The sequence below is a fragment of the Armigeres subalbatus genome, chromosome 3 (genome assembly GCF_024139115.2).
Source record: "Armigeres subalbatus isolate Guangzhou_Male chromosome 3, GZ_Asu_2, whole genome shotgun sequence".
Classification (NCBI taxonomy): Eukaryota; Metazoa; Arthropoda; class Insecta; order Diptera; family Culicidae; genus Armigeres; species Armigeres subalbatus.
Window position 1 is genome coordinate 347,965,628 of NC_085141.1, and position 25,872 is coordinate 347,991,499.

General features: G+C 40.6%; 1 protein-coding gene across 2 annotated transcripts in view; it reads left to right on the forward strand.

The window, feature by feature from the left end:
• Positions 1-25,872, forward strand: part of LOC134222878 (dual specificity protein kinase shkE-like) — a 98,143-nt gene that overhangs the window by 37,030 nt on the left and 35,241 nt on the right. Inside the window, exon 3 of one of the 2 annotated variants that reach the window (XM_062702021.1) lies at positions 23,626-24,171. The exons of the other annotated variant lie outside the window; for it this stretch is intronic. Coding sequence (XP_062558005.1) covers positions 23,626-23,671 — 46 coding nt within the window. The 3' untranslated portion in view covers positions 23,672-24,171. Of the gene's footprint in view, positions 1-23,625; positions 24,172-25,872 lie in introns of those variants that run through there. 2 annotated transcript variants of the gene reach the window in all.

Here is a 25,872-nt window from a genome sequence, read left to right on the forward strand (position 1 = left end):
AATTACATTTCAATATTTTCCATACAATTTGGAAGCAACTGCTGCAGGCTCGCTGCGCTTGTGTCCGGTTGGTAAGGGCATATCGTCCTGCCTACACTGGGGTGTTTTGGCCAGTGAAACATGTTTTCGAAAATCGTTACATTTTTGAAGATGGAAGCAATTTTATATCTTATTAACCAATGAGAAAAGTTATTTTGTTACCCAACTGAGTGTTCCAATGCAAGTTTTGCCAGAGTCATTCCATAAGGTTGGGCAAACAAACATGAAAAGTTACATCAAAACAGTAACTTTTTGTATTTTGTTATTATTTTCATTGTGTAATACAAAAATACTTCCACATTCACATAGTATGGTGGGTTTACAAATACTTATAGGTACCAACTGATTTTGATCCTTAATTAGTTATAGGAGGGAAGAATATCAGTGTGGAAGCTGATATATCTTCACTGGCAAAAGGAAGGTGGTTTGACTTGCTCATATGCCATCGCGTGCGGAAGGATTTTCTATCGACGAGTACTGTCTCCGAATTTCTAATATGACATCAGCAAATGCTCGACTAAATGCTACTCGTCGGTAGAAAATCCTTCCGCACGCGATGGCATATGAGCAAGTCAAACCACCTTCCTTTTGCCAGTGAAGATATATCAGCTTCCACACTGATATTCTTCCCTCCCCCTTCATACGGGAGCTTGGCAGAAGGAAGGTCGTGTGATATATGCCATCACAAATATTGCCCTCCGCTCGCTTTCAAATCGACTTCTATAAAAACATTATTCATGCCTGCCGTATCCTAACGGAACTATCAATTCTATACTTTCGCCTCTAATTCTATCATGAACATGTACGTCCAAGTTTGGAAGATGATATTAGCATTTCCATATCATTGTAAATGGCCCTATTTGGCCGAATGACCCTTTCGGCCAAACGACCTTTTCGGCAAAATTACCCTTTATGTCAAATGATTTTCGGCTTAATGGTATTTTCGGCCAAATCGTCATAAATCCAAAGAATAGTTCGGACACCCCCATAAAGAATAATTTTTAAAACAACAACCAAGCTAAAGTTTAGAAATTAATAGGAAACTATGTTACGTTAGACATGATCAAGACAACACAACAACATTTCTTCTATTTTGAACGTATTGCAAATGATCCATAAATCTTCAAATTTGCGCATTTTTTATCGTGATGATAATCGATAATTTCGCTAACATTTTGATTGATAGTTTTGTTCATATGATCAATATTTTAGTGATATGATTTATAATTTTTACCATATATTCCATAGATTTAGAAAACAATGTGGTTCAATTAATATAGTTTTATTGGCCTTATTTCCAAGTGTTATGGATCATATTACCCAAACCTATGGATCATCATCACGATAAACAATGCCCCAAATTTTAGTGTAGTTATGGATTTAAAAATTATTCCTTTTGGATACTCCTGAACTATTTTATGGGTTAATGGTAGCGTTTCATGGAACATTCAGATGTTATTTACGGATCGATTTTCATTTTTATGGATCGTTTTTGCCTCTTTCACGGTACAAATTAAGGGCTATCATAAAAAAACACAGTCGTAGTCCCACCGAGTGAAATTGAGAATATTTGTTCATGAAAATTTTAGCTGTTTTTCTTTTAGAAATTCAAAATAATTTCCTGAACAAAAAAATGCCAGAGTAATTTTGTTTTTTTTCTGTTTGTTATTTTTTTAAACTTACAGTCTTCTCTTATGCAAGGTCAAATAATTTTCTTAGGCAAACTGATAAGACTTCTTTCTCTGCAAAATTGAGGATGTATTCTTCGGGAGTGCTTGGCAAAATATCCAGGTATATTTAAAAAAAAAATCGTCAAGATTTTTCTTACGAAATCCAGAAGAATATTACGCCGCCAGCAAAATAGCAACAAATTTTTGGAATAGCAAAAAACGACAAACTTGTTGGCGACGATGCCAGGTGGATAGAGGAAGCATAGACCGCTTTTATGCCTTAGCTATAACGTTTTTCATTGGTGTTTTTACTTCTTGCAACAGTTAAAGAATATAGCTAGCTATTATATTAAAATTAAGAAAAATCTCAATCCTATTGATGATATTCACATTTTAACAAAGTGGTGATTATTCGTTGCTGGAAAATTAATGAGGCAAAACGCCTTTTAGCCGGCAGCTCTTAGGGATCAACGCACCACGCGTCGGCGTCGGCCACGAATCAGCATTCATGTACGGACAATGTGTTGAGACGCGTAGTACATTGTAGGTTAGTCACCCTAGGGCGTTTGCCTTGCCGAAATGTGGAAATGCGGTTTTTCCTACATTCACTTCTATCATTTTGACACTTTTTTCGTCAAACCTACATAATTTTACGTCTAGTTTTGTTAAGGCTATCTCAAACATGATAAATATAAGTGAATACGCAAGAGTCGTTTACCTCGAAGCGGGTGGCGTTTTGGGGCCTCTTCCCCTACCAGAAGAAGAAACTAGCATTGCGTAAGATTGATCAATCAGGTTGATAAAGACCAGGCGAAATGGAGAAATTGTAACCCAGATGACATATTCGACCGAAATATGCCCCTTTTCATTCTTGTTTATTTTGCCTTTGTGTTAATATTGCGTGGAATATAAATTATAATGCCAAACAGCAATTAATCTGTTGGCCGATATAAACCTTTGAAGGCCTCTTTCAGATCCTTCATCTGAATGCAACCAACGTGAAAAGTATCTCTCCCAGAACAAGGCAAATCACCCACTTGCATTCCTTTTATTTCCGAATACAAAAGCGGCATGCCAAGTAGCAAAAAGCTCCGGCTAAATTACTGTTTCTTGTTCGCTGAAATGCGCTTTGCCTGTTTTTGCACTTGTTATGCACTGTCCCAGTGCCAGCTTTTTCCCGGCTTGTTTGTTTGCATCTCTCTCCATGCGCTTTGTTCGGGCACTGTGCACTGTTGCAGCAAAACATAGAACAACTAGCATCAGGCCCGCCCGGTGGCGTTGGGATTGTCATCGGTCGTCGACACTGTTGTGTTGTTTCCAGTTTTCCGACAATTCCGTTCACGGCGATGCACAGTTGAGAGAAAATTAATTACGGAAAAGCTCCCGGAGGCACTTCCAGACGAGAAACATATGGCAGAGAGCGGACAAAAAATCCCCTGAATGAATAAATGCCTAGTTTCTTATTCCGGTTTATCTGTCTCGCATCTCTCTAGTTTGAAGAGTTCTTTCTGTGGGGCCATCCGAATGGAACGGAAGAACTTTTTGTTCGGTTCACGCTGATTGCTTCCATGTTGAAGAAAAAGAAACTTGAAAATGTGTTAACATCCATTCTTTGCAAAGTACCTGCTTCACATTCTTTCAGCGACATTTAGGTAGTACATGCATCATTAACTTTGTTTTTCAAATAGTTCGAAACTATGTCAGTTTTAGTTTATTCTGAATCTATTTGAAATCAAACAATCTATCTTATAAAATCTGTAATATCAACTTTGATGTCTTTAAAATATACTTTCCTTCCAAGAATCTTCAACGGTACTGTCTTATATCTCTTTCACATATTTCCACAAAAATTCCACGCGTTTCCGACCATCCAAGCAGATAAAGCCCTTTTCGCTACTTAGCCATCCAGAGAGTATGAGAAATATTGGTTTTTATCAAGTTTCCCCGGCACCGTTTCCTCCCTCCGCTTCCGTCAATCCAGCTCAGTCTTGAGATGCCATACCCGTCATGTTTAGTGTAGGGGCACGTGGGCGTACTCGATCAGCATTCTTTCTCACAGAATATCTAAACGAAGCCGCGAAGATGCTTTCCTCTAGTGTTTGCTCCTCTTCTCTATGGACTTTCGCTTGGCTTCCACTATTCGTCTTTCGCATCTTTTTCGGATTAAAATACGTACCGTACACCAGCGGCTCTTGTCGCGGAAGCTGCCGACGTTATTCTACACCATGTCCCGGTGCCGGTGGTTGTCATCATTGCGAGCGAGCCCATACATAAAAATATCATCCTCCCATCCACCACGCAACACCCTCCGGATTTATCCGCGTAATCTGAACGGGTTGAGAGCATAAGCCCTATTATGGAGTGAGCAGACGGGAAAATAAACCTCCTATCTGTGATTATGCAACCATCGCCACAGCCGCCTAGGAATCGTCTTCACATGATCGTTGAAGCCTACCCAGCCAGGCCGCACCGTCTCGGTCTCAAGTTGCATCCCGAAGGAACCGAGTCTCGGTATGGGTGGAACTTCATTAGACGCTCTATTCACCAACCACCATCATCATTCATCGTAGTTTTATGAGACAAGGTGAGTAACCGGAGAAGTGCACCGCACAGAGACGGTCGGCTGTCGCGATACGATTTTGAGCCTCCGGCAGATAGCGCGCAGGCCGTTCAAAAGTGGGTGGATTTAAGTTGTGCAGTTTTAGTGCGATATCATCGTTCACCATCGTCGTCGTCGCCATAAACTGGGTGGAAATTGGATATGGCGATTTCCCTGGCAGCGGCGATGAACTGAACAGCTAAACATGTTTTGCGTTTGACAACAAACGAAAAAAAAAATTAGCAGAGTACAAACTTAATTTTGGAAATACACATCAATTGTTCTTTACTGCTTGTCCTTGACGGTACCAAACATGAATATTTTTATGTTGTTTCGATACAAATCTGTGTTAATGATTAATCATCTGTCTTACACATCGTACAAAAACTCCCATTCCCATCAAGATTTGTTATAAGTAAGCTATTTTCTTGTGTTCGGGTTGTGACGACGGGATCGATTCTCACCGTTAGGCGGTCATTCATCCGCACAGTGAAGCAAATGGGCGTTTAGCAATGGTTCGTTTAGAAGCCACAGTGGATTCGGCTGTTTTTTTGTTACGACTGGTGATGTAATTTCGTTTGCATTCCGATTTTTTCCCGATAACTAAAAGTTTATACCAATCAAATCAATTACAAAATGAAAAGAGGCATTCGTTTCGTTTGTTGCAGAAAACGATGCTAGGCGAGGTTGAGATGTTTAAGACGTCGGAAAGCAAAAAAAAGAGAAATTGATTTTGCTTGAGTTGGAATTCTCGCTTAACTTTTCAAAAGGTCCTAAGTAACATTTTTTTCATGAATTAATTTGAATAGCGCAATCAACAGACCAATATGATAGCTTTTGATTGCACTACTCAAATTAATTCATGAAAAAAATGTTACTTAGGTCCTTTTGAAAAGTTAAGCGAGAATTGTAAGAGGACCATTTTAACACTTTCGTTTACATCCCCCGTTTTGAAAACGAAAATAAAAATCTTTTTGGTAGTAACTTTTTTGTACTTCAACTTCAACTTCAACTTTCAACTGTCTTTCTTCGCACGTTTACCACAAGAATCGGAATTTATCCTAGTTTGAGAAGCTTTGCTAATTTCCGGGATTATTGGTAATTTTGTTCCAGAGTTATTCTGGATTTGAAATGGGTTATAGCATTTGGCCATTTTCCATAACGCATAGTTCGGAAATGATCATTTTAGATACAGTTAATTTTCTTCTTACGTCACTTACTGGCGAGACGTAAAACGAATATGACCTAAACAATAATTTATCCTCAAATTACTAGTAGGGCCGTTTGGCCAAATGACCTATTGGCCTATTGGGCAAATGGCTTTGGGCCGAATGGGTTTCGGCCAAACGACCCCTCCCCGATCTTGGGACACTCTTAAATACGATACACAAACGAGATTCAATTTCTTGTTTAACGCTCATCCAATTTGGTTCTATGGATCACAAAGAGCATGAATCATCTTTGGAAAATTGAAATATCTAATAACCCTTAAGGCGTATAGTCCAAGAAATTGTTGGATGACCTGGAATGGATTTTTTAAGGAATATCCATTTTAAAAAGAAATAAAAGCCCTTTGGGTACGCGTGACGAACTCAAGACCTAAATTCCAGGGAAAAGTATATTTATTTTTTTATCCACTTGTGCATACACCATTGTTAAAAAGTTACTAGAGGCTTTCATGCGTGTAGTTCTTAAGTCATGTGCTCTAGGAAATTGTTGGACGACTTGGAACGAAACATTTGCTGGAGGGCTACCCAATTTGACATTTTTTAATCAAAAAGGGCATGAACCTTTCTTTAAAACAACATGTCCTTTTGACGTAAACTACGTCTAAGGGGAAGACTCTGATACAGGGTGTAAAACGGAAATTTCCAAATTTGAGACCGTCACGAAATTAGGATAGATTTCAAATGCTAATAGCTCCTTTATCTTTCAATGGATTTTCGAGATATTATTATCAATCGAATCGGCAACTCTCCAGCAATTTTTTAAGCCTATTGGAACTATTGATTATCAACGTAAAAACATGAAAAAAATCCAAATCTTTACCAATCCAGTAAAATTTCACAGTTTCGTTACGACCGCCGTCTGCGGTTGGTTCTTGCGCTCTACTTTTGTGCGGTGATTCGTAAAAAAAAATTAAAAACAGAACCAGAGCAATGACGCGGCCGGAGCAAAAAAGTAGTGTTTATGAAAAAGTGCTACAGATGCTGGACATATTGTCGGCGTAGCACCAAGTTAGAATTCGGAAGTCGGGACTTCCGAACCGAATTTTCTTCCGAAGTTTTATTTGTCAAACTAATTGATGCGTTGTTTATGGCCCGTTTACATATGAGCTAGTTCTAGCGGACAATACACTATCCGACAATACTAGCACGAAATTAGCATAATGTAAACGCTTATTAGCGAGGACAATTCCTGTTTACATTGTGCTAATATCGCGCTAGTATTGTCGGATAGTGCATTGTCCGCTAGAACTAGCTCATATGTAAACGGGCCATTAGCGCATCTTTAGGCGAATCCAGCGCCCTACTTCCGAAGTTGGGAAAGTTGCCTGTATCTGGAGAAAAATCCAACTTCGGTATAAAAAGCGGTATAAATTTATTCCGGAATCACAATATTCATGAAAGCAAGAGGTGAATATCAAAATTTATTAGGGGTCGTACACATATTATGTAAGCACTTATGGGGGTCTGTCAATATCTTACGCTCTATATAAATAAAAAATCATTTGTATGAAAAAAATCTTACATGGGAGGAGGATGGGTCAAATATCCAGAAAAATTGCTTACGTAATAAGTGTACGACCCCTTATCAACTTTAAACAAGGTTACAGTCTAACTTTTTTGACTGAAATTGAGTAAAATTTCTGTGGGATAGAAAGAGAGAGCAATGCAATTTTACTCAGTCACTGAGTAGGTGAAAGTTAGCGTGTATCCTACTATTTAGGCAACACTTCATAACATTTAATTGCCATTTAATATGCAATTAACTATGAAATGCATTAATCACTCTAAGTCGAATAACAATCGGAGAAAGGCATCATCACCACTGCGGAATAATAAATTTGGGGTTTTTAAATGAAAATTTTAAATTGTCATATCCAACCATTTTCATATATAGTGAGTTACGCCAATTTTGTTCGAAACATAAATAGATTGGTGTCCGATCGAACATGATTTGCGGAAAAACTACACATTACACGCGACAAAACGTTTACCAAAACAAACCTTGCTACCTCCCGACCCCATGCATATATCCAACATCCCAATGTTGCAATTTGACTAAGCACGCACGCGCGGTTTGAAGTTTGTATGAGAATTACTATGAAAACAGTAAATTTTTCGGAAAACCGTTTTGCAACGTTGCATATCGTCATAAATATCTAAAAATATATGAGTACGTTGGCAACATAGGAAACTTAGCAAGTGAATAAATCGTCTTTATTGTGAAACAATTCCCTGCTTGCAAGAAAAATTATTAAGGAAATACTACATCGTGGGAAATTCAATTGAGCACGTAAAAGAATAACATATCAATAATGAGCATTTTTTTTCTTTATAACTTTGCTTACGAAAATCCGATCGGTTCGCAGATTTAGACAACGATGTTATCGATCATTTAGTAATCTTCGTTTGATCATTTAGTAGTTTGTCAATAACTCATTCCAGAGGCCTAATTTCAAAATATATTGTATGGTGGACTTTTAGTGCGAAGGTTTTTCTACAACTCTTCTTAACAGGTCGATGTTCGAATTCCACTATTAAAGGAGTTACGGTGCTAGTTGCTATACTCATACTAAATGATAACAAAATATGCAATCATTTAGTCTAAGTTACTGCTACTAGCGATATAGCTCCGTTATTAGTGAAATTCAAGCAACGAACTGTTAGGCAGAGTTGTAGATAAACCTTTGCACTAGTAGTCCACCATACAACACATTTTGAAATTTAGCCTCTGGAATGAGTTATTGACAAACTACTAAATGATCGAAGGCAGATTACTAAATGATCGATAACATCCTTGGATTTAGATTTACAGATTTAGAAATATTCTATAAAGTATTTGGGTTGACTATATTTAGGGGGATATCCTCCAGTTCCGGACACATAAGTCATTTAACAAACAAAAACTATCCGGATTTTGTTTCCTTTTATACCATACTAGCAGAACGTACCCTGCGTTGCTCGGGTTTTACGTTTAACGTTCGAAATGTCATTTTCTGCGTTGATTGCGAGCGACGCCGCACTCTAGATAATTGTTCGAGCGATCGCATTATGCAACGTACACACCAGTCAAGCAGTTTGACGAACATTGACTCCGCCCCCACGAAAACCCTTCGGTTGCTGCTTTGTTTGAACGTGTGTGAAGTTGTTCGAACAACCATTTGACAGTTGGCGGCTCGGTTGGAAAAAATTCAATCGGTTTGATTTTGGTTTGAGTTGTCGGGGGTGGAGTCAAGGTTCGCCGAACATGTTAGAGCATTTGTAGTTAAGTTGGACAAACCCCCATATATTTTTTGATGGTTGGTGCTCAAGTTGGGGCTTCGGTCATTCGTGTGTGATATTGTTGGTCGAATAAATTGATTGTTCGTGCCGCTGTTGTTAAAACTTTATGGGTGTTTGAACAAACGAGAGATGGAGTCAATGTTGGTCAAACTGCTTGACCGTGTGTACGTTCCATTAGGTTTTCTCCAAACTCGCCATAATATTGTATTTTGACAATTTTCCCAACTTTTCCTTAAAAATTTACTAACCTTTTGCATAAAAACACAGCTGATCCCAATACGAATCGATTAGTGAGGAAATCTCGCAAATCGGTCATCCTCTTCGTGAGTTATATTCCCTCAAAGGAAGAATAGATGGAAGAAAGAAACACAAAATATGACTATTGACCATTGATGATTCTTACCTACAAACTATATTTGATCATTTGAACACGTTTTTCGACAATGAATTTTGGTGAAAAAATGTCTCCTAGTACCGGACACTATTGCATCATATTCAAATGTGACTAAGTTCCTGTTACATGAGTAGACATCATTCAGAATAGTAATATTATTCGCGTGCTTTAAGTAGTAAATATTAAAAATTGTTACTGGAGCTTATTTGACTCTTCAGTTAAATTGTTTACATCCTAATCCAAATTCCCACCTTTTTCAATGTCCTCTTCAATTTTTGTTTCTGCTAATTTCTGTGGCTTTCTCAGCAAGAAGAAACAATTGAATTGAAGTTAGTGTAACAAAACAGGAGTGAAGAATTTTTATTCAACTTCAAATTTTGTACAAAGTTTATCACATGAAGATCTGATATTCCTTGCCATTAGGAGCCTTTTCAATAGCTTCCTTTTGTACTTAATAAGATGAAGGAGGGACCTCTGCAAGTAGTGTCGTTTTAAGAAGTGTCCGGTATTGGGAGGTGTCCGGCGCTGGGAGATCTCCCCCTAAATAGTTAATGATCCGCCTCACGAAACGATCTCTCACATACGGGGCGATTTCTATAGTAATTTCCATACAAACTTCAAACTGCTCGTACTCAGTTATATTCTAACCAATTCAGTTGAAAATTTGGGAGGTACACCAAAACAGCAAATGTTATCGTTCAAGCATAAGTCAAATTTTCAATCACTCTAGGCTCTAACCACAATAACTATCTTATGATATGTTTTACGTAGTTTACGTCGAGCGGTCGTATCTTGTATATAACCCTTCTGATTTTTAGGACTTTTAAAGGCCTATACCACAGATAATTCTTAGATCACGTAAACCAGGACAGATATTGAAGGCAAATCCAGCCATATGGGCTAAAAAGAGAAACAGACCCTTAGTTATGTTTTTTTTCTTCCTAAGTAATGGAGAGGGAATCTGCTCAACAGACATCCTGGGTTGTCCAGGAAGTGCGGGGTTAGGGACCACCTCCAACAGCAAACTAGTGAGGCAGGACTACATCCCCGACCCGCTAAACCGTTTGCATTTCCGCCGAGCTCGTCGTCCTTTCGGTACAACCAGAATGTAATTCTTCAAAGGGGGGCCAGTGCACAATACACCCTCGAGGTTAGCTGCGTGTCCTTGCAGCATCGAACATCGTGACTCGCTTTTTTAGAAGAACACCATGGATCGTGCCAGCGCATTGCCGGCAGTCTTCCCAAACGAACATCGAACACGCTGAGTACAGCTGTTCGTATACTCCATCTGTACCCTTGCTTCGTGTTTGTACGCATACGCACGAAAAGTATACTTGTACCCGAACTTGCGTTCGAGTTTCATTTTGTACATGTGTACTGTACATCTGTACAGTACCATGTATAATCTGGCTGTAAAATTTTGCCGCTGAATATAATTCCAGAAGCTTCTCGAACAAAACAAATGTAGACAGTAAACAAAATCATAGATGTGCGAATATGAGAAAATTTGGGTTCTCAATATTTTCATGAGGTTTGGTACTTTAGAACGCTCAGTGAAGTGTTCATGCAAAAATTAGGTTTATATTTTCAAATGTTATGATTTCTCCGCTTTGAGGAAATTCATGCCTTGAATATGCCCCCTCCCTAAATACGGTATTTATTGCGACCCATCAAACTGCGAATGTTTGTATATTTCAAAAGCAAAACATATGGCTATTTTTATGTCACCATATTGAAAACCAATAAATTCTTGACCGAAAACACCGTCAGAAGCCGGTCACTTCACTAGATGCGCGGAAAACAATCATGTTGTCCTATTTTGTTGCATTCGGGGCCGTACACTAATTACGTAAGCAAATTTTTCGGGTTTTTGAATACCCCCTCCCCCCATGTAAGATTTTTCCCATACAAATATTTTTTTACTTATGTGGAGCGTAAGAAAATGGCAGACCCCCCTCCCCCGTAAGTGCTTACGTTAGTGTATTAGTGTAGTTAGTTAATTAGTGTACGATCCCTTCCTTGGTTGTAGCCTGTACAAATTACGAATATAGTCATTTGATATGATTGTAAAAGAAAATGAGGCGTGTGATCTTTGATATCAACCTATACTTTTTAATAAGTCATAGAGCTGGTAGTCTGTGAAGGCTATTACGTAATATGTTATAAAGGGTATTTTCCAACACGATGCCGGTTTTTGATATTATAATGCGGTCATGCGGTGCATCCATGAGGGGTGTTCATGGTTTACGTGGCGCTATAGGGGGATGAAGGGGATAGCCTCAAGCGTTATGATCCAGACAAAAGATTTAAATTGTCCATACACCATGTGCCATAAAGGAGGGTCTGCATTCGCCCCACTTTATGTTACGTAATTTGTGAGCGGCTCCATAGCGCAACGCAAAATGCTTTCTCCTGATGAACAATACACAATTTGGTTTTATTACGAAAACATTAACGGAGAGTCAAGAAATTGTTCCGCTGATCTATAAGTATAAATAGTATTTATAATTATGCGCTTTCTATTCCTTCTCTGTGGAATGTACACGCTCAACTAAAGTTGTATAGCGGCATGTGAATCGAAGTCAAATTTATCAACATCTTCTGTTCTCTTAGGGACACGGCAGGTATTTCCGTCCATCGTCGTAGGGGCTAAAACCAACGTACATTTGCTTGAACTCCACTATGGCAGAACGTTTCTCCTGAACTTACGATTTGGTACGTATTTTTTTATAAAAAAAGCGTCTCTTTTATTGGTTTTCGAGACTATGACGAACAGACGAAAATACCTGCCGTGTCCCTACGTGATGTTGAAAACCCATATCAGTTGGTCATTAACGTCATGAAAAAGTGCTGCATCATTAGAAAATTATTCGCAAAAAACCTTTCAGATCCACCCATCACTGCGCATCTTCATTTCAGCGTGTATAGTTTCCGAATTCCATTTTGTTCTTTCTCTTTGTCTCTTACTCTATCGACTCTCGGACCGCTCGGAACTGAAAGCAAGTTTGTACACGTGTTTTGTACTTATACTTAAGTACAAGTTTGTTTAGGCAGGTACTGGGTATCCCGTTGTACTCGAGTACGTCAATAATTCACGTTCTGTGTTCAACACGAGTTGATGAAAATGTACTTGTGTTGAACATCACACATGTTCGTGGGAAGACTGATTGCCGGTCTTCCAGGTGGCCTTACCACGCCGTATATCCTCGGAAAGTGGGAATGGTCGACTTCGCGCCTGCTTCCCTCTGCACGGCATCCCAAATTGACCTCTCTGCGATAGGGCCTATTTGCCAACACACAGAGGGACTTGCCGACGCGGCCACCTGTTCGATAAAAGATCGAGTTCGACCACAGGGCACCGGTACGACCCATGAAGCCGACCCCGGAAACCTTGGACCACCTTTTAATTAGCCATTCCTCGAGTCCACGCGCCACCTTCTGTGTAGCTCCGAGACGATTTGGATGATAGCCGATAAAACGGCGTTCCAGCCAACTTCATCTTTACACATCCTCCGGACCAGGTTGTCCGGGGTAGTGTCCAGACCACATGTGGCAAGCATGTGGTCACGCATTGTGCGAAAACGCGGGCACACGAACAACACGTGTACCGCCGTTTCCTCTAAACCTGCGCAACCTCAACTGGCACTATTGAATGCATTCCTCACGTCGAGAGTCACTACTGCACAATAGCGAACTCACCTCCTCTTACGCTGGATAGCTATCTCCGCGGATTTGGTAACCGACAAGATAGCGTCTACGGTCGACTTTCGACCCTTTCGGAAGCCAAACTGGTTACTCGATAGACCATCAGTACCCTCCGTGCTTATCAACAACCTGTTGAGGATGATATTCTCGAGCACCTTTCCCGCCGTATCAAGCAGGCATATTGGTCTATATGCCGACGGATCCCCCGGTGGTTTTCCCGCCTTTGGCGATAGGACCAAGCTATGCGTTTTCCATGTTTCAAGGAAGAATCCCTCGTCCAGGCATCTCTGCATGACAGATCTGAACATTTCGGGAGCCTCAGCAATGGCCGCTTTGATGGCCAGGTTCGGAATACCATCCGGTCCTGGCGCCTTAAATACACTAAGGGACTGTACAATCCCCGCAACCTCCGCCATAGTTACTCTTCCCTCGAGGGCCACCCTGGCCCATGGCAGTTCCACAAAGTGAGACCAGCGACTTGGGTCATGACGTGGGAAGAGCCCCGCGATGATCCTCTCCAGCATCTCTAAAGACCGCTCTTTAGGGGCCATCGACCCACGTGTCTTGGCCATTTCGACCCTATAGGATTCGCGTTGGCACTTTGACACAGGCCCTCGAAGCAGGCTTTTTTGCTTGATCTAATCTCAGTCTTCAGAGCGGCTCAAGCAGCCACGAACGCCACCCGTCGTTCAACACGCTCCTCTTGTGTGCGTACTCGCTGCATCCGCCTCCGTGCCCGTAGGCAGGCGTGGTGCAGGTTCGCAATTGCTTGAGCCCAGCAGTAAGCCAATGGCTTTCCATTCCCAAGGTGGACTTTCCTAGGCATGGTGGCATCGCATGCACGCGAGAGTACTGTTACCAGCTGCTCGCCGCTCAGACCGAGAGTATTGTTCTCGTGGCAAAGCGCTTCCTTAAACACCTCGTCGTCGAAGTACGATGTCTTCAACATACTAGAGCTAGGCCTCGCCCCCGCTGAATGCTGGTCGTATAGTCGATACTGTAGCGAACCACCAGGTGGTCGCTGTTAGTGTAGCCATCATATATATACCCTCCAGTTCGATCTACTCGTTTGGCTAGGGCTCCAGAACCTAACGTCGATAATCGACTCGGCCCCGTTCCTGCTGTAGGTACTTTTGGTACCGGCATTGGCCAAGTCCACATCCAACATGGCCAGTGATTCCAGCAGGATCTGCCCCCGTTGATTTGTGAAAAGGCTCCCCATTCCACGGCCCAAGCGTTGCACTATGGGGAATCAGGTGGCCGAAAATAAAAAAATCGACTTTCTCTGATTCGTAATTCAAGTTGACCTACTAAATGCTAATGCTTTGGAGCATTAAACCCCAGCATATCAGCACTCTAAGCCATATGGTTATCAAGATATAGGCATTAGAGCCAGACACTTTTTAGTTCTTGAAAAATCAATGCATTATTCAACTGTCAATATCTTCGGTTACAGTAGATCTTTTCCAACTCTTTAAAAAGTTTCTGAAAGCTTGTTTCATGGACTTGCGAAGAACGGGTTAGTTATGGGAAAATAGGTAGTGAAACATCAGAAAATGTCCCGAAGAAAAAAAAAATTTTCATACAAAAAGTTCCATACAAAAAAAGTTTATCAAAGTTTCGCTTAGCGACTACCACTACGACTTTCTTTGGACCTCCCAGAAGGCATTAAAACAAATTCCAGCTGCTTATGGCTGCAAATCTGCGATTCCGATCACTTGTTCGAAAAAAAATCTTTAATTTTGAAACATTAAATGTAATTATTCTCATAATACACGGCAGACTGTGATGGGCTGGATACAAATCCCATGCGTATGACAAAAGAGCATCAAGAACAGTTAAAATAGAGATAGTAGATAACACGAAAAGTGTCGTAGGCTTCGTGGTAGGCCGTGTACACGATAGCTTATGCAGCTATATGATACTCCATTTGGCGTAGGCTCACCAAAAGGAGGCAACTCATTATCTATCAAGTATCAAGCAAATAAATATGAAAAAAAAACAATATACTCTTGAGGGTTACGAAAATACTCTAGGCTTCATTTGAAATTATTTCATAAAAAGTAAAATTTTGATTTTTTTTGTTAAATATCTTGGCTGTGCATATGCACAGCATATGTTTCGAAATGGACAAATTGATATGAAATTTTGCGAAAAAGAATCCACGTGTCTTGGAGGGACTCGAACCCTCAACCTCCTACTAGGAGTAGGAGGAGGTAGGAGTAGTAGGAGGTTGAGGGTTCGAGTCCCTCCAAGACACGTGGATTCTTTTTCGCAAAATTTCATATCAATTTGTCCATTTCGAAACATATGCTGTGCATATGCACAGCCAAGATATTTAACAAAAAAATGGTTTTCGTACGGCCGAGTTGCCGAATAATATGCAATTAAGTGAAAATTTTGATATTAATTTAAATCCAATATGTGAATACAAGAAGCAAAAATGTCTGTACCTAAGGACATCTTTCGATAATTATTGGTACGTACCTAGGTGAAATAAATAAACAGAACATTTATAAATGTCTATCTGAGTGCATAGTGAGCTGTGAGTGCGAAGGTAAATCGTGTGAAGTGTTTGTACTTATTATTTGGTGAATCATGAATTATAGGCAACTCATTGAAGTATTTAGAACTCACGAGGGACGTCAGGTAGATCGCGTTGAAAAAGCTTTGGAATATATCTGCCAAAGCTTCACTGTGGATAAACAAAAAAAAGAGTCAACTCCATACAAAATTGAAAAATCTGCTTTTGAAATTTGAAAAAAAAATGGCAGGCCGCATCCCGGTCCAAAACTTACTTTGACTCATATAATGAGGAATGGCTTGACACAGAATTTGAATTAGAAGAATTTTATCATGCTGAGCCAGAGCCAGTGGCTTCAACATCTCGTGGAAGGCCATAAAAAAATTTTGAGGATTTAAGTGAGCGTACGAAGCGCAGAAGAATTAATGACGAGCTAATGGATCCAAGAGAGGATACCTTAGAAAAAGCGCTACTGGGAGCAAGAAGAACTGCCTACAACAGAAGTGATACGAGTATGGTGAAAGTGATAGGCCATATTTTAAAAAAACCGAGATCACGCTTCCAGAATGTACACTACTCTAAGTGATTCTCATGGAATGATGTGCGATGAAGAAACTTTTGAATATTTTCTCGATTGTGATATGAGTAAATATGTGTACGAACAAACACATAAAAAAAATCCTGCAAGATTTCCTACTTACAAAGTGATACAAAAAATGAAAGCGATATGTTCTCCTCCGCTGGATTCCATCGAAAAAACGCCAACAAAAATACAGGTAATGAAAGATAGATCATCTCCCTTGAAATGGAATAATATATGTATTCATATTTTTCTTTTAGGTTAGAATACAATCGCTAATGCAACATACTGTAGAACGAATAGTGAAATCATTGAAACACGAAATCAATCAATATATGGATGAAAATAACCAGGACTTCGTCGAAATGGTGCTTTTAAGTAGTTGGGGTATGGACGGATCTACGGGATACTCGCAATACCATCAATCATTCCCAGGTACGAATCAACAAGATGATTCAGATGTATTTTCAGTGACAACGACTCCAATACATTTGTATTTACTAAGTAATCGTAAACATATTTTCTGGTACAACTTGACCCCACAAAGTATTCGTTATTGCAGACCAATTATGCTAGAGTTTGTGAAGGAATCGAAGCAAGTTGTGATCGATTGCAAAAACACCATAGAGAGAGAAATAAGTGGATTAGTTCCAGTTAAGATCGATTTGGAGCAGGAGAAATATGTTTTGGTTGACTTCGATTTTGTCATGAGCATGGTGGATGGTAAAGTTCTAAATTACATAACTGGTACGTCATCTATGCAAAATTGCCCAATTTGTAAAGCCACTCCAAATGTAATGACAAGCCTAGAGGTATTATTTTTTTAAAGAAATACTTGTACATTTTTAAAAACTGTTTTGTTTTTCAAATATTCTAGGAGTTTGAAAAGGATATACACCAGAGATAGGGACACTTATTTATGGAATATCTCCATTACATGCATGGATGCGATTTTTCGAGTGCCTTCTTCACATATCTTACCGAATGGATTTTAAAAAGTGGCAGGTATCAAAGATATTAAAGGAAGCGTACTTGAAGAGAAAACAACTTATACAGAAAAGGCTTTATGATAGCTTTGGTGTGAGAGTCGACCAGCCAAGGCAAGGTGGAGCAGGATCAAGTACAACTGGAAACATTTGTCGACGAGCGTTTTCGAATCCAAATCTGTTAAGTGAAGCATTAAATGTCAACGAAGAGCTAATTCACCGGTTCTGGAACATTCTGATCGCGATAAACTGCCAAGAGCCAATCAATCCTGAAAAGCTAGACAGTTATTGTAAAGCAACCTACCGGTTATATTTGCAGCTGTATGATTGGTATAAAATTCCTGCTACGGTGCATAAAGTCCTTGCCCATGCTGGGGATATAATTATTCATTCACCAGCACCACTTGGAATGTTGGCTGAAGAAGCAGCTGAGTGTCAACACAAGCACTTAAAAAAGTCGGACTCATCATGCCAGGAAAGCCTCAAGAGAAGAAAATTTACATGACGTTTTCATTCGTGCTATGAACTCGTCGGATCCTTTGATAAGCTCCCTCAACTTAGGTAAGCGACTTCAAAATAAATCTAATCTGGAATATCCAGAAGATGTTCAAAGTTTTTTAGTGACTGAAACTTCTTGCAATACAACAGATTCGAATACAGAAAAATATACCATAGCAGATATTTTAATCGATCTTGAAGAAATAAATGATGATTTTGTTGAGGATGTTCATGTACATAATGAATAAATAAATGTTGTTGCAGAATACTTATATATCTTAAAGCTTTTATTGCATGGAGTTCGTTTAGCTTTAATAGAGCTTTATATTGTATTCCCTTTACTTGTTTTACGGGTTAAGAGCCTGAACCAATCTGAAAAATCCTACAAAGACAACCTGTTACGTATGTAGATGCAATGGCCTGTATTTGACGGAGTCCTTGTGCAACTTAGAACATCTGTACAACTCAATTCACATAAAAACAGTATACAATTTTCTAGTTTGAACTCTACAGGTCTGCGCTGCAATAAAATACACATCTATAGACTGCTGTGTACATGAGACATTCGTAGGTAAAAGGGATATATTCCATAGAGATCAAAGGTCTGTATTCCAGGGAGTTTGGAGACCTTAGAAGTAATAACGACCTGCAAAACAAGTATTTCACATCTTTTAGACAATAATCTACGATATAAGTGTGAAATATTGCAGAAATGAAATGAAAATATTTTCGGCCACCAACTTGTATAGAGCCGCCCCATAGTGCGTTGAAGTCCCCCGCTATCACCACCGGCCTACGCCCCATCCAGTTAGCCGTCAAACAATCCAGCATACGACAAAACTGCTCGATCGACCATCGAGGAGGCGCATAGCTGCTGCAGAAGAAGACCGCGTTGACTTTGGCAATGACGAAGCTCTCGTGTGTTGAAGTCACCAACTCTTGGACTGGGTATTTCCCCGTTGTCTATATCGCCGCCATTTTATACCCATCGGTGACCCAATTACCGTTCCTGGCGGGTACCCGGTAAGGATCCGCTACGATGGTGATATCCGTCCCCCATTCAGCAACTGTCTGACATAGCAGTTGCTGGGCTGCATCACTGTGGTTCAAGTTTAGCTGCGTTACCTGCACTGTGATTTAGCAGCACGCCTAAACGCCGGGCACTTCAAACCCCCCATGGGGTGCTTGCTGTTCGCAGCTTTGCTGAAACAAATCAAAGAATTGGAAGGGTTCTTGCAGCATTGTGCCTTATGTCCTTCCAATCCGCAGCATCGGCAGAGCTTGCTTCTGTCAGGGCCTTTGCAGTCCCATTGCTTGTGCCCCGGTTCCAGGCACTTGAAGCAAACTTCAAGACGTCCGAGTACTTAGCCTCGTCCGTCTTGATGACTAAGGAATCGTCCCTGGAGCGATTGACGCCTACCCTAGACTTCTTGCTACCCTCGACTCCACGGAGTTTACGGGTTTGCACTTGGCCGTCCCAACCGCCCTCTCCAGCTTGGCGTCCAGCATCGACTTTCGAAGTTTAAATAAGCTCCCCTTGAGGTCCTTACTGATATTATGCTTCGATGGCGTAAAGTCGATGATGGCGTCCAGCTGTTCCGTCGCCACCTCGGAGGCCGAAAGCCCATCGCGTTATCGGTTCATCGCCCTCACAAGCCATGGACCGTCCATAGCCTCTACCGGCATAGCCTGGGAGATGGTTAAGTGACCCACGCTGGCGCTGTGCACCGAGCTGCCGACTATTGCCTCTGGCCTCCTAGGCGAAGACCTGAACAACCCATCTCTGGCGAAGGGGTTGTCGCTTACACTACTACCACTAATTGAAGAAGAATTGACTTGGTTTTCCGTTTTGATCCCACGAGTTGCTCGGGAAAAAAGGTCCACCACGCCAGAGCCGTGCATGACGCGGTAAGGGACAATTACTGTGGAGGGTGCCCAGGTATGCCACAGCATCCGTTAAAGGCCTAGCTCATTATTTCACCTCCTGGCAATGAATTCCCTCGGCACGGGTCGCTTAACGCCTTGGGATTAGGGGTTAGAGACGATGGTCCCCTTGGTCTCACCCCTTAACTCGCGCCTTCTTATAGGATTGGATGTCAATAATGCTTAAAATTCTTTTTACGTCGCTTTCCGTAATAAAAAAGACGAAAAAGTGACGTATGAAAAAGTGCAATAAAAAGAGGGTTGAGTGTATTTTGAACGGAAATGACGCGTAAACTATGCCAACTTTAATCTGGAATTCGATCGGTCCAAAATATGGCCTGTATTAAGGATTTTGGATGTTTCGCCGGAACCCTTGTTACTAGGGATTTTTAGTCACAATCGAGTTGCTGCGACCATTTTTGTCTGACTTGTGTTGCTCGGGTATAGAATAATACCATCATAAGAAATAGAAAACTTTATAATTTCAAAAGTTATGACATTCTGTGGTAGTTTTGTACTACCTAGACCATATTTGAACCGGTTGCGATCGGCAGACGCGTGGAACGCGTGGATGATGATGGCCCCGCCACATACCCCTACAAAGGTTTGAGCTAGACGAGTTAAGATCAATTCAATTATATTTGCCAATAACAAAACAAAAACGATCCGATTATTTTACAAATATTAATTCTAATACTGGGCCTTCCTTAGCCGTGCGGTAAGGTGCGCAGCTACAAAGCGAGATCATGCTGGAGGTGGCTGGGTTCTTCTTCTTACTTCTTATTTCTTACTTTTCACAGCCGACATCAGCTTTTCACAGAGACGTCAAATGACACATTCGGCCTAACGACCTATTCGACCGAATAACCTGCTCGGTCAAATGACTTTTTCGGCCAAATAACCTATTCGGCCAAATGGCTATTCCGCAAAATCATCTATTGGTCAAATTACCTATTTGGCCAAATTACTTATTCGACCAAATGGCCTATTCGGCTTATGAAACCTATTTGGCTATATGACAAGGCCATCTTATTGTACTGCGGGGGATATATATTCTCAATGAAATCAAGCTTTTCGGGCAATTTTGACCTCTCGGATCCAAAATAAAACCATTCTTTTGGCGGGCGTTCCATCAACGCACAGGAAGAAACTAGAGGTGTGCGCCGGCCGTTTGGTTATTCGGCCGAAAATCATTGTACCGAAGGACAGTGGACTGAAAGTTGTTGGGCCGAATATGTCATTTAACAAACCATAAGGCCGAAACCCAACTGGCCAAAATGTTTTAGTCGAAAAAATCGTTTGGTCGAATTGGTTATGTTACCTAAACTACCATTTGACCGAAATGATCATTTGGCAGCAAAGACCGTTCGCTTAGTTTAGCATAGGCCGATGACATAATGCCGCGTGTGCGTGCGTGATCGCGTCCAAGACAAAAGAATTCCTCTTGCTGCTATTCTGCTTTACGAATGGTTAGATGCGCTTCGCATCGCTTGAAGTGTCAGCATGGCAGCCCACTTAGACTTAGTTCGGCCAAATGACATTTTCGGCTGTATGTCCCTTGCGACGCTATGTCTGTTATTATATTTAAGGCCAAATCGTTTTCGGCCTATCCATCTATCTATCTCAGCTGCTCCTTATTGGACCTCCAAGTCAGGAATAAAAAATATATTTGAGGTAATCCTATTCAGCAGACATTGTGTCAGTTACAATAACTCCAGCCCCCATTCACGAGACCCTTATACTTCCAACTGGCATGCGGTTAACAGTCGTGAAACCAAACACAATTCCGCATCCAAATGGACAGTGACTCACCATGGGCGGCAGACACGCAGCGACAGCTATTGGAAGCCAACCGTCTGGGGCCACCCTTTTTCCACACTATTTGGTCGTCAAAATTTGCACTCAACTCGTCACGCTCGAGCTGTGGCCGCCCGCCGCCACCTAAAATGGACTTCAAACAGTAGTGCCTCCTCCACTTCTAAACGCTTTCCCCCTTACTTGGCGTGTGCTGCAATAACTAATCTAATAAACAGACAGTTTTTGCATCATCAGTTGGTCGTTCAGTCAAGCGAATTGCTTCGAGTGAAAACTGAAAACTCGTTCACTCGAGTGCAGATGGGGAAAAACAACTATACCGAATCGAGAGACTCTTCGACTTGTATAGAGACAAGATCCATTCATGCGAGGCAGATGACGATCAACATCATCAACATCGAGCGCAACAACAACAAGCAAAACGTCGAGTCGCCGAGACTGGAGCAAAAACTAAGAGTTCATAAACATTCCAATCCCTTGTGCTCGGCCGAGCTTTGTTTGTTTTCCGTTTTTCCTCTCGGCTGCTGGAAAATATGTAAGCTTGGATTGCCACTGCCTCTTCCAGTAAGTGGAGTGGCGCAGAGCAGCGAAGGAAATGGCTTTCACCACCTACCCACCCACTTCAGCTTGGCTCGCTTGCTGGCAGTTCACACTCGAAGTTGGTGCAAAACTAATTTTCACTCCAGTTTTCGAAAGTGCATTCAGCATGGATTTCCGAGCGCGTGCTTAAGATGCTACTCGGGATTCTCATCAACGGTAAATTAGCGATAGGAGGCACTTTCCTGAAATGGGCAGCCGGTTCCTAATTGGAGATGAACTTTTTGCGGCGATCGCTTGGTGCGTCGATGGCAAAAAATTAAAAGAAATCACATCACTCGAGTCTATTAATAGGATTTTACAAATAGCAGCAGTGCGTCAGTCAATCAATCTCCCCCGGGTCCATAGCGCGAACTCAACCATCTGGACGATGACGATGGTGATCTGGTCCGGGTGTAATAACTTTTCGGTGTGAAAACCAAGTTGGGCAAACAAGAGATCCAATGTGTGATTCTTTTCCTACCTCGAATCTTCCAAAAGAGAATCATCCCGGAATGATGGATAAATATTGACTAACTGTGAAGAGCGTGTTGGTCGCCCCATATGGTTCCGGATAGAGCCAGACCACGTGATGGAGCAGATCGATATCGGCGCTTTTTCATTGACGGGATTTAAATGAGACTCAACCGTGACGACTGTCATTAAGTAGTAGCTGTTGGCTTAGGATCGACTCGCTCAACTGCTAGCTGCTAGCCGAGAAAGTGTGAACGTACAGATGAGGTATTTCCGGTTGAGACGGAGGGCGATATTTTTGGATGGCTGGTCAAGGTTTGTGGGCGTTCTCATATGAAGGCCAATTAGGTGAGGTCAGATTTGATGGTGTTTATCCGGAAAGATTAATTCAACATGTGGGATCGATTAGAGCAGAGAATAATTGGCAATGATGAGATAATTGGAGCATTGTATGATTCTGTTGGATTATCGCAAGTGTTTTTTTTTGTTCAACATTCCAAACTTGTTGCAAATAATCAAATTAAATCCATTACCATGCAAGCAGAATCCAGCGCAAAGTCACACTTTTGTTGAGATACCAGAAGCACCCATTGCTTATGATATCATAACTCAATATGCGCCAAATAAATCTCTCTCGACCTACCAAGCAAAAAAAAAGCGTAATGCAAAACTGATCCAAATTGTGCTATTTATATGCGTGAATCTGAACCCGCTGGCTGGCTGACAGCCAATATCCAAACAAAGTCCATTCACTAACGAGCAAATGTTTACCGAACAACGCAAAACCCTGTTCCATTCCATCACGGTGTTGTGCCAATCAAACACCGCGTTTGCATACCCTCGAAGTAGCGGCACGTGCCTATGGCACACCGGTTCAGCTAAACTGGCCCCGGGGAGGAGGGTTTTAATTTATCTGGCTGTGTTTAGTTGGCGATTTTTTTGTTTTGCTCTCGTCCAATATAATTACGTAATTTACGCAAACTATCCACATCTTGGTACGTGTATCTCGGTCAGCCTTGGGCCGGGTATGGTCAGTTTTTGGATGGCTCTCCTCACTTTGCTTCAGGTGTGGTATTCGGAGCTTCTCTATTGCATGGTGCCATTTTTTGCTTACTTTTCGATGATAAAATGCCTACGAAGCTTGCTTAGTGAAATATAAACATTTCGTTTCAAAACGTTTCAATTTAAAGATTGTCAAAATTTATAGATTTTTGTTTGTAATGTAATAAACAGCTCGCTTTAATTTAATCAGCTTAGTGACGAGAGTGTTAGGGTCAATAATATTATATATTTTGATAATGTTCTGATAGCGAATTTGTTTTGTTTAATTACAGGTACGGTGAATCATACAAAAATAATGCAAGCTCACAGGTACAGTAAAATCGATAATGCTTAATTACTTTCTTTAGATAGACTTCAACAGATGCATTGTCCGTTTCATGCAATTAGAAAGGTTTTGCCGTTAGAAACTTTTGATTAGCATTTTGAAATATTGAATAATCAATACAGACATGAGAAATACATTAACAAAGATATGTTTAATTTACAATCAAAGTTCATTACCCTTGTACACGTAAGCAAGAACGTAACATGCATTCACGTTCCATCCGCGTTGAGTCACAGTTTGATTCCATATCATAATTTGCATTTTTGCATAATTCCTCCTCCGCTAACAATTGCCACCATTCAGCGAATCAGCTCTTATCAACCCTGCGGATCAAAAGGTGCTACGAACAACGACGCTTAAAAAGTCATTATTTAAATGTCTTTCTTACCTCATTCTCCCATCCTCCGCCATTCTTCGAAACATCACCCAACAGGACTGAAACTAAACACAGAAGAACAAAGTTCACCGGCCACCTCTGACTGCACTTGCGAGCTTGCGACATACGGATGCGCTTTTCTCTGTCACCATCGCATGCTCACGGGGACACGCTTGCGCGCTCATGCAATGCTGCTCGCCATCCGATGCAAGTTCAATGTGCATCAACAATCAGCAGGCGAGCGAACGTTACGAGAAAAGTCAAACATTCGGGGCCATTCAATGATTACGTACCGTTTTGACGCAAATCCTAAACATACGCATATTCCGAACACTTGTCACATGGAGATTTATCTGAAACACAAAAACTGTGAAACATTTTGCTATTATTGTGTGAATAAACATACTTTTTCGACAGGCATACAGATCACGGATTTGATAATAGCCCAACAATGGGTACCGTTGAAATCAAAACGGAAGCCAAGCACGAAGCAATTTCCCAAAAGTTAAAATTCGAAAGGTTAGCCTGTCGAAGTGGAAGTTATTCTTGAGAATTCGACAGGATTTTTCACGGAATGCCGAAAAAGCTCTTGTGGAGTTTCATAAGAATTTTCCGTTGAAATTGGAAACAATTTTTCGTGGAAGTTTGGAATAATATCTAAAAGATTTACATTGAAATTTCGAAGGATTTCTAGTGAAGATTCAAAAACGTTTCTCGTGGGATCTCGGGTGAATTTTCCAATGATATTAGACAAAACATATTGACACATAAGGCTGAAAACCCATAAGGCTGAACACGAAAGGCTGAAAAAGATAAAATCTTACATAAGGCTGAAATAACAAAAGGCTGAAAAATCGTGAGAAACCAATTTTAGTGGAAGAATTCACGTTTGACGCTAATAGGGGCACAAACTAAAATGATCCGCAACCTTCTTGCGACTTCTTGTTGTCTTTCAATTTTTATTTTTCGATCTATACAGCTAAATAACCATATGCGGTATTTCGAAAAATTTCGTTTTAGGGCATTCGAAACGAAATTCCGCGAAATTTTAGTATGGCGAAATCTGATTTACTGATTTCGTTTCGTATCGTTAAGTTTTAAAAAATTTCGACAGAAAAATCATTCTTTTAACGAAATTTAACGGAATTTCGTGGAATTTGAAATTTATTTTTAATAATTCCAATTTCCATATCATAAAACAAAAATAGGCTGCGCCACTTAATGAAGCCAATCAAATTCCACTCAATATTTTATACATATAAATTCTTTCATTAAATCTCACTACGTAATACAATTCTGTATCTTCAACAGAAACGCGTTTAGCTTTCCGCTTGAAAATCTCTTCGATGTTTTGTTAAAAGTGTTCAAGTATAAAACGTAATGCATATTTGTTAATTTAAATAATATTGTTCAGTGAAGTAAAAATAATTTGTAATACTTTTGATTCCGTATATCATGGAAATCTATAATTTTCTCACATTTTCTAGATCCTTCAGATCCAGATTATTCAAATGCTTCAAAATCGTACCGATTTTCTGTCATTATCTGGTGCGGTGCGTTTTCCGTAGGGCAGTTTGTTGTTAGTTTGGACGTGCTGCTGCTTTTAACAGTTAATATTTAGCAATAATCGTAAATGTCTGCGTTCGAGTTGTTGGCATAAAATAAGTAATGGCCAAAGTACATGTAAGTAATGTACAAAAAGCGTATAAATAGTCCAGCCATTTTTTTCTTGCACGTATTCTCAACCAACAAGTTGCATTCAAATGGAAATCCTGTCTTATCATTTCATATTGAAAATTGGCTGGATCGGACTATGGA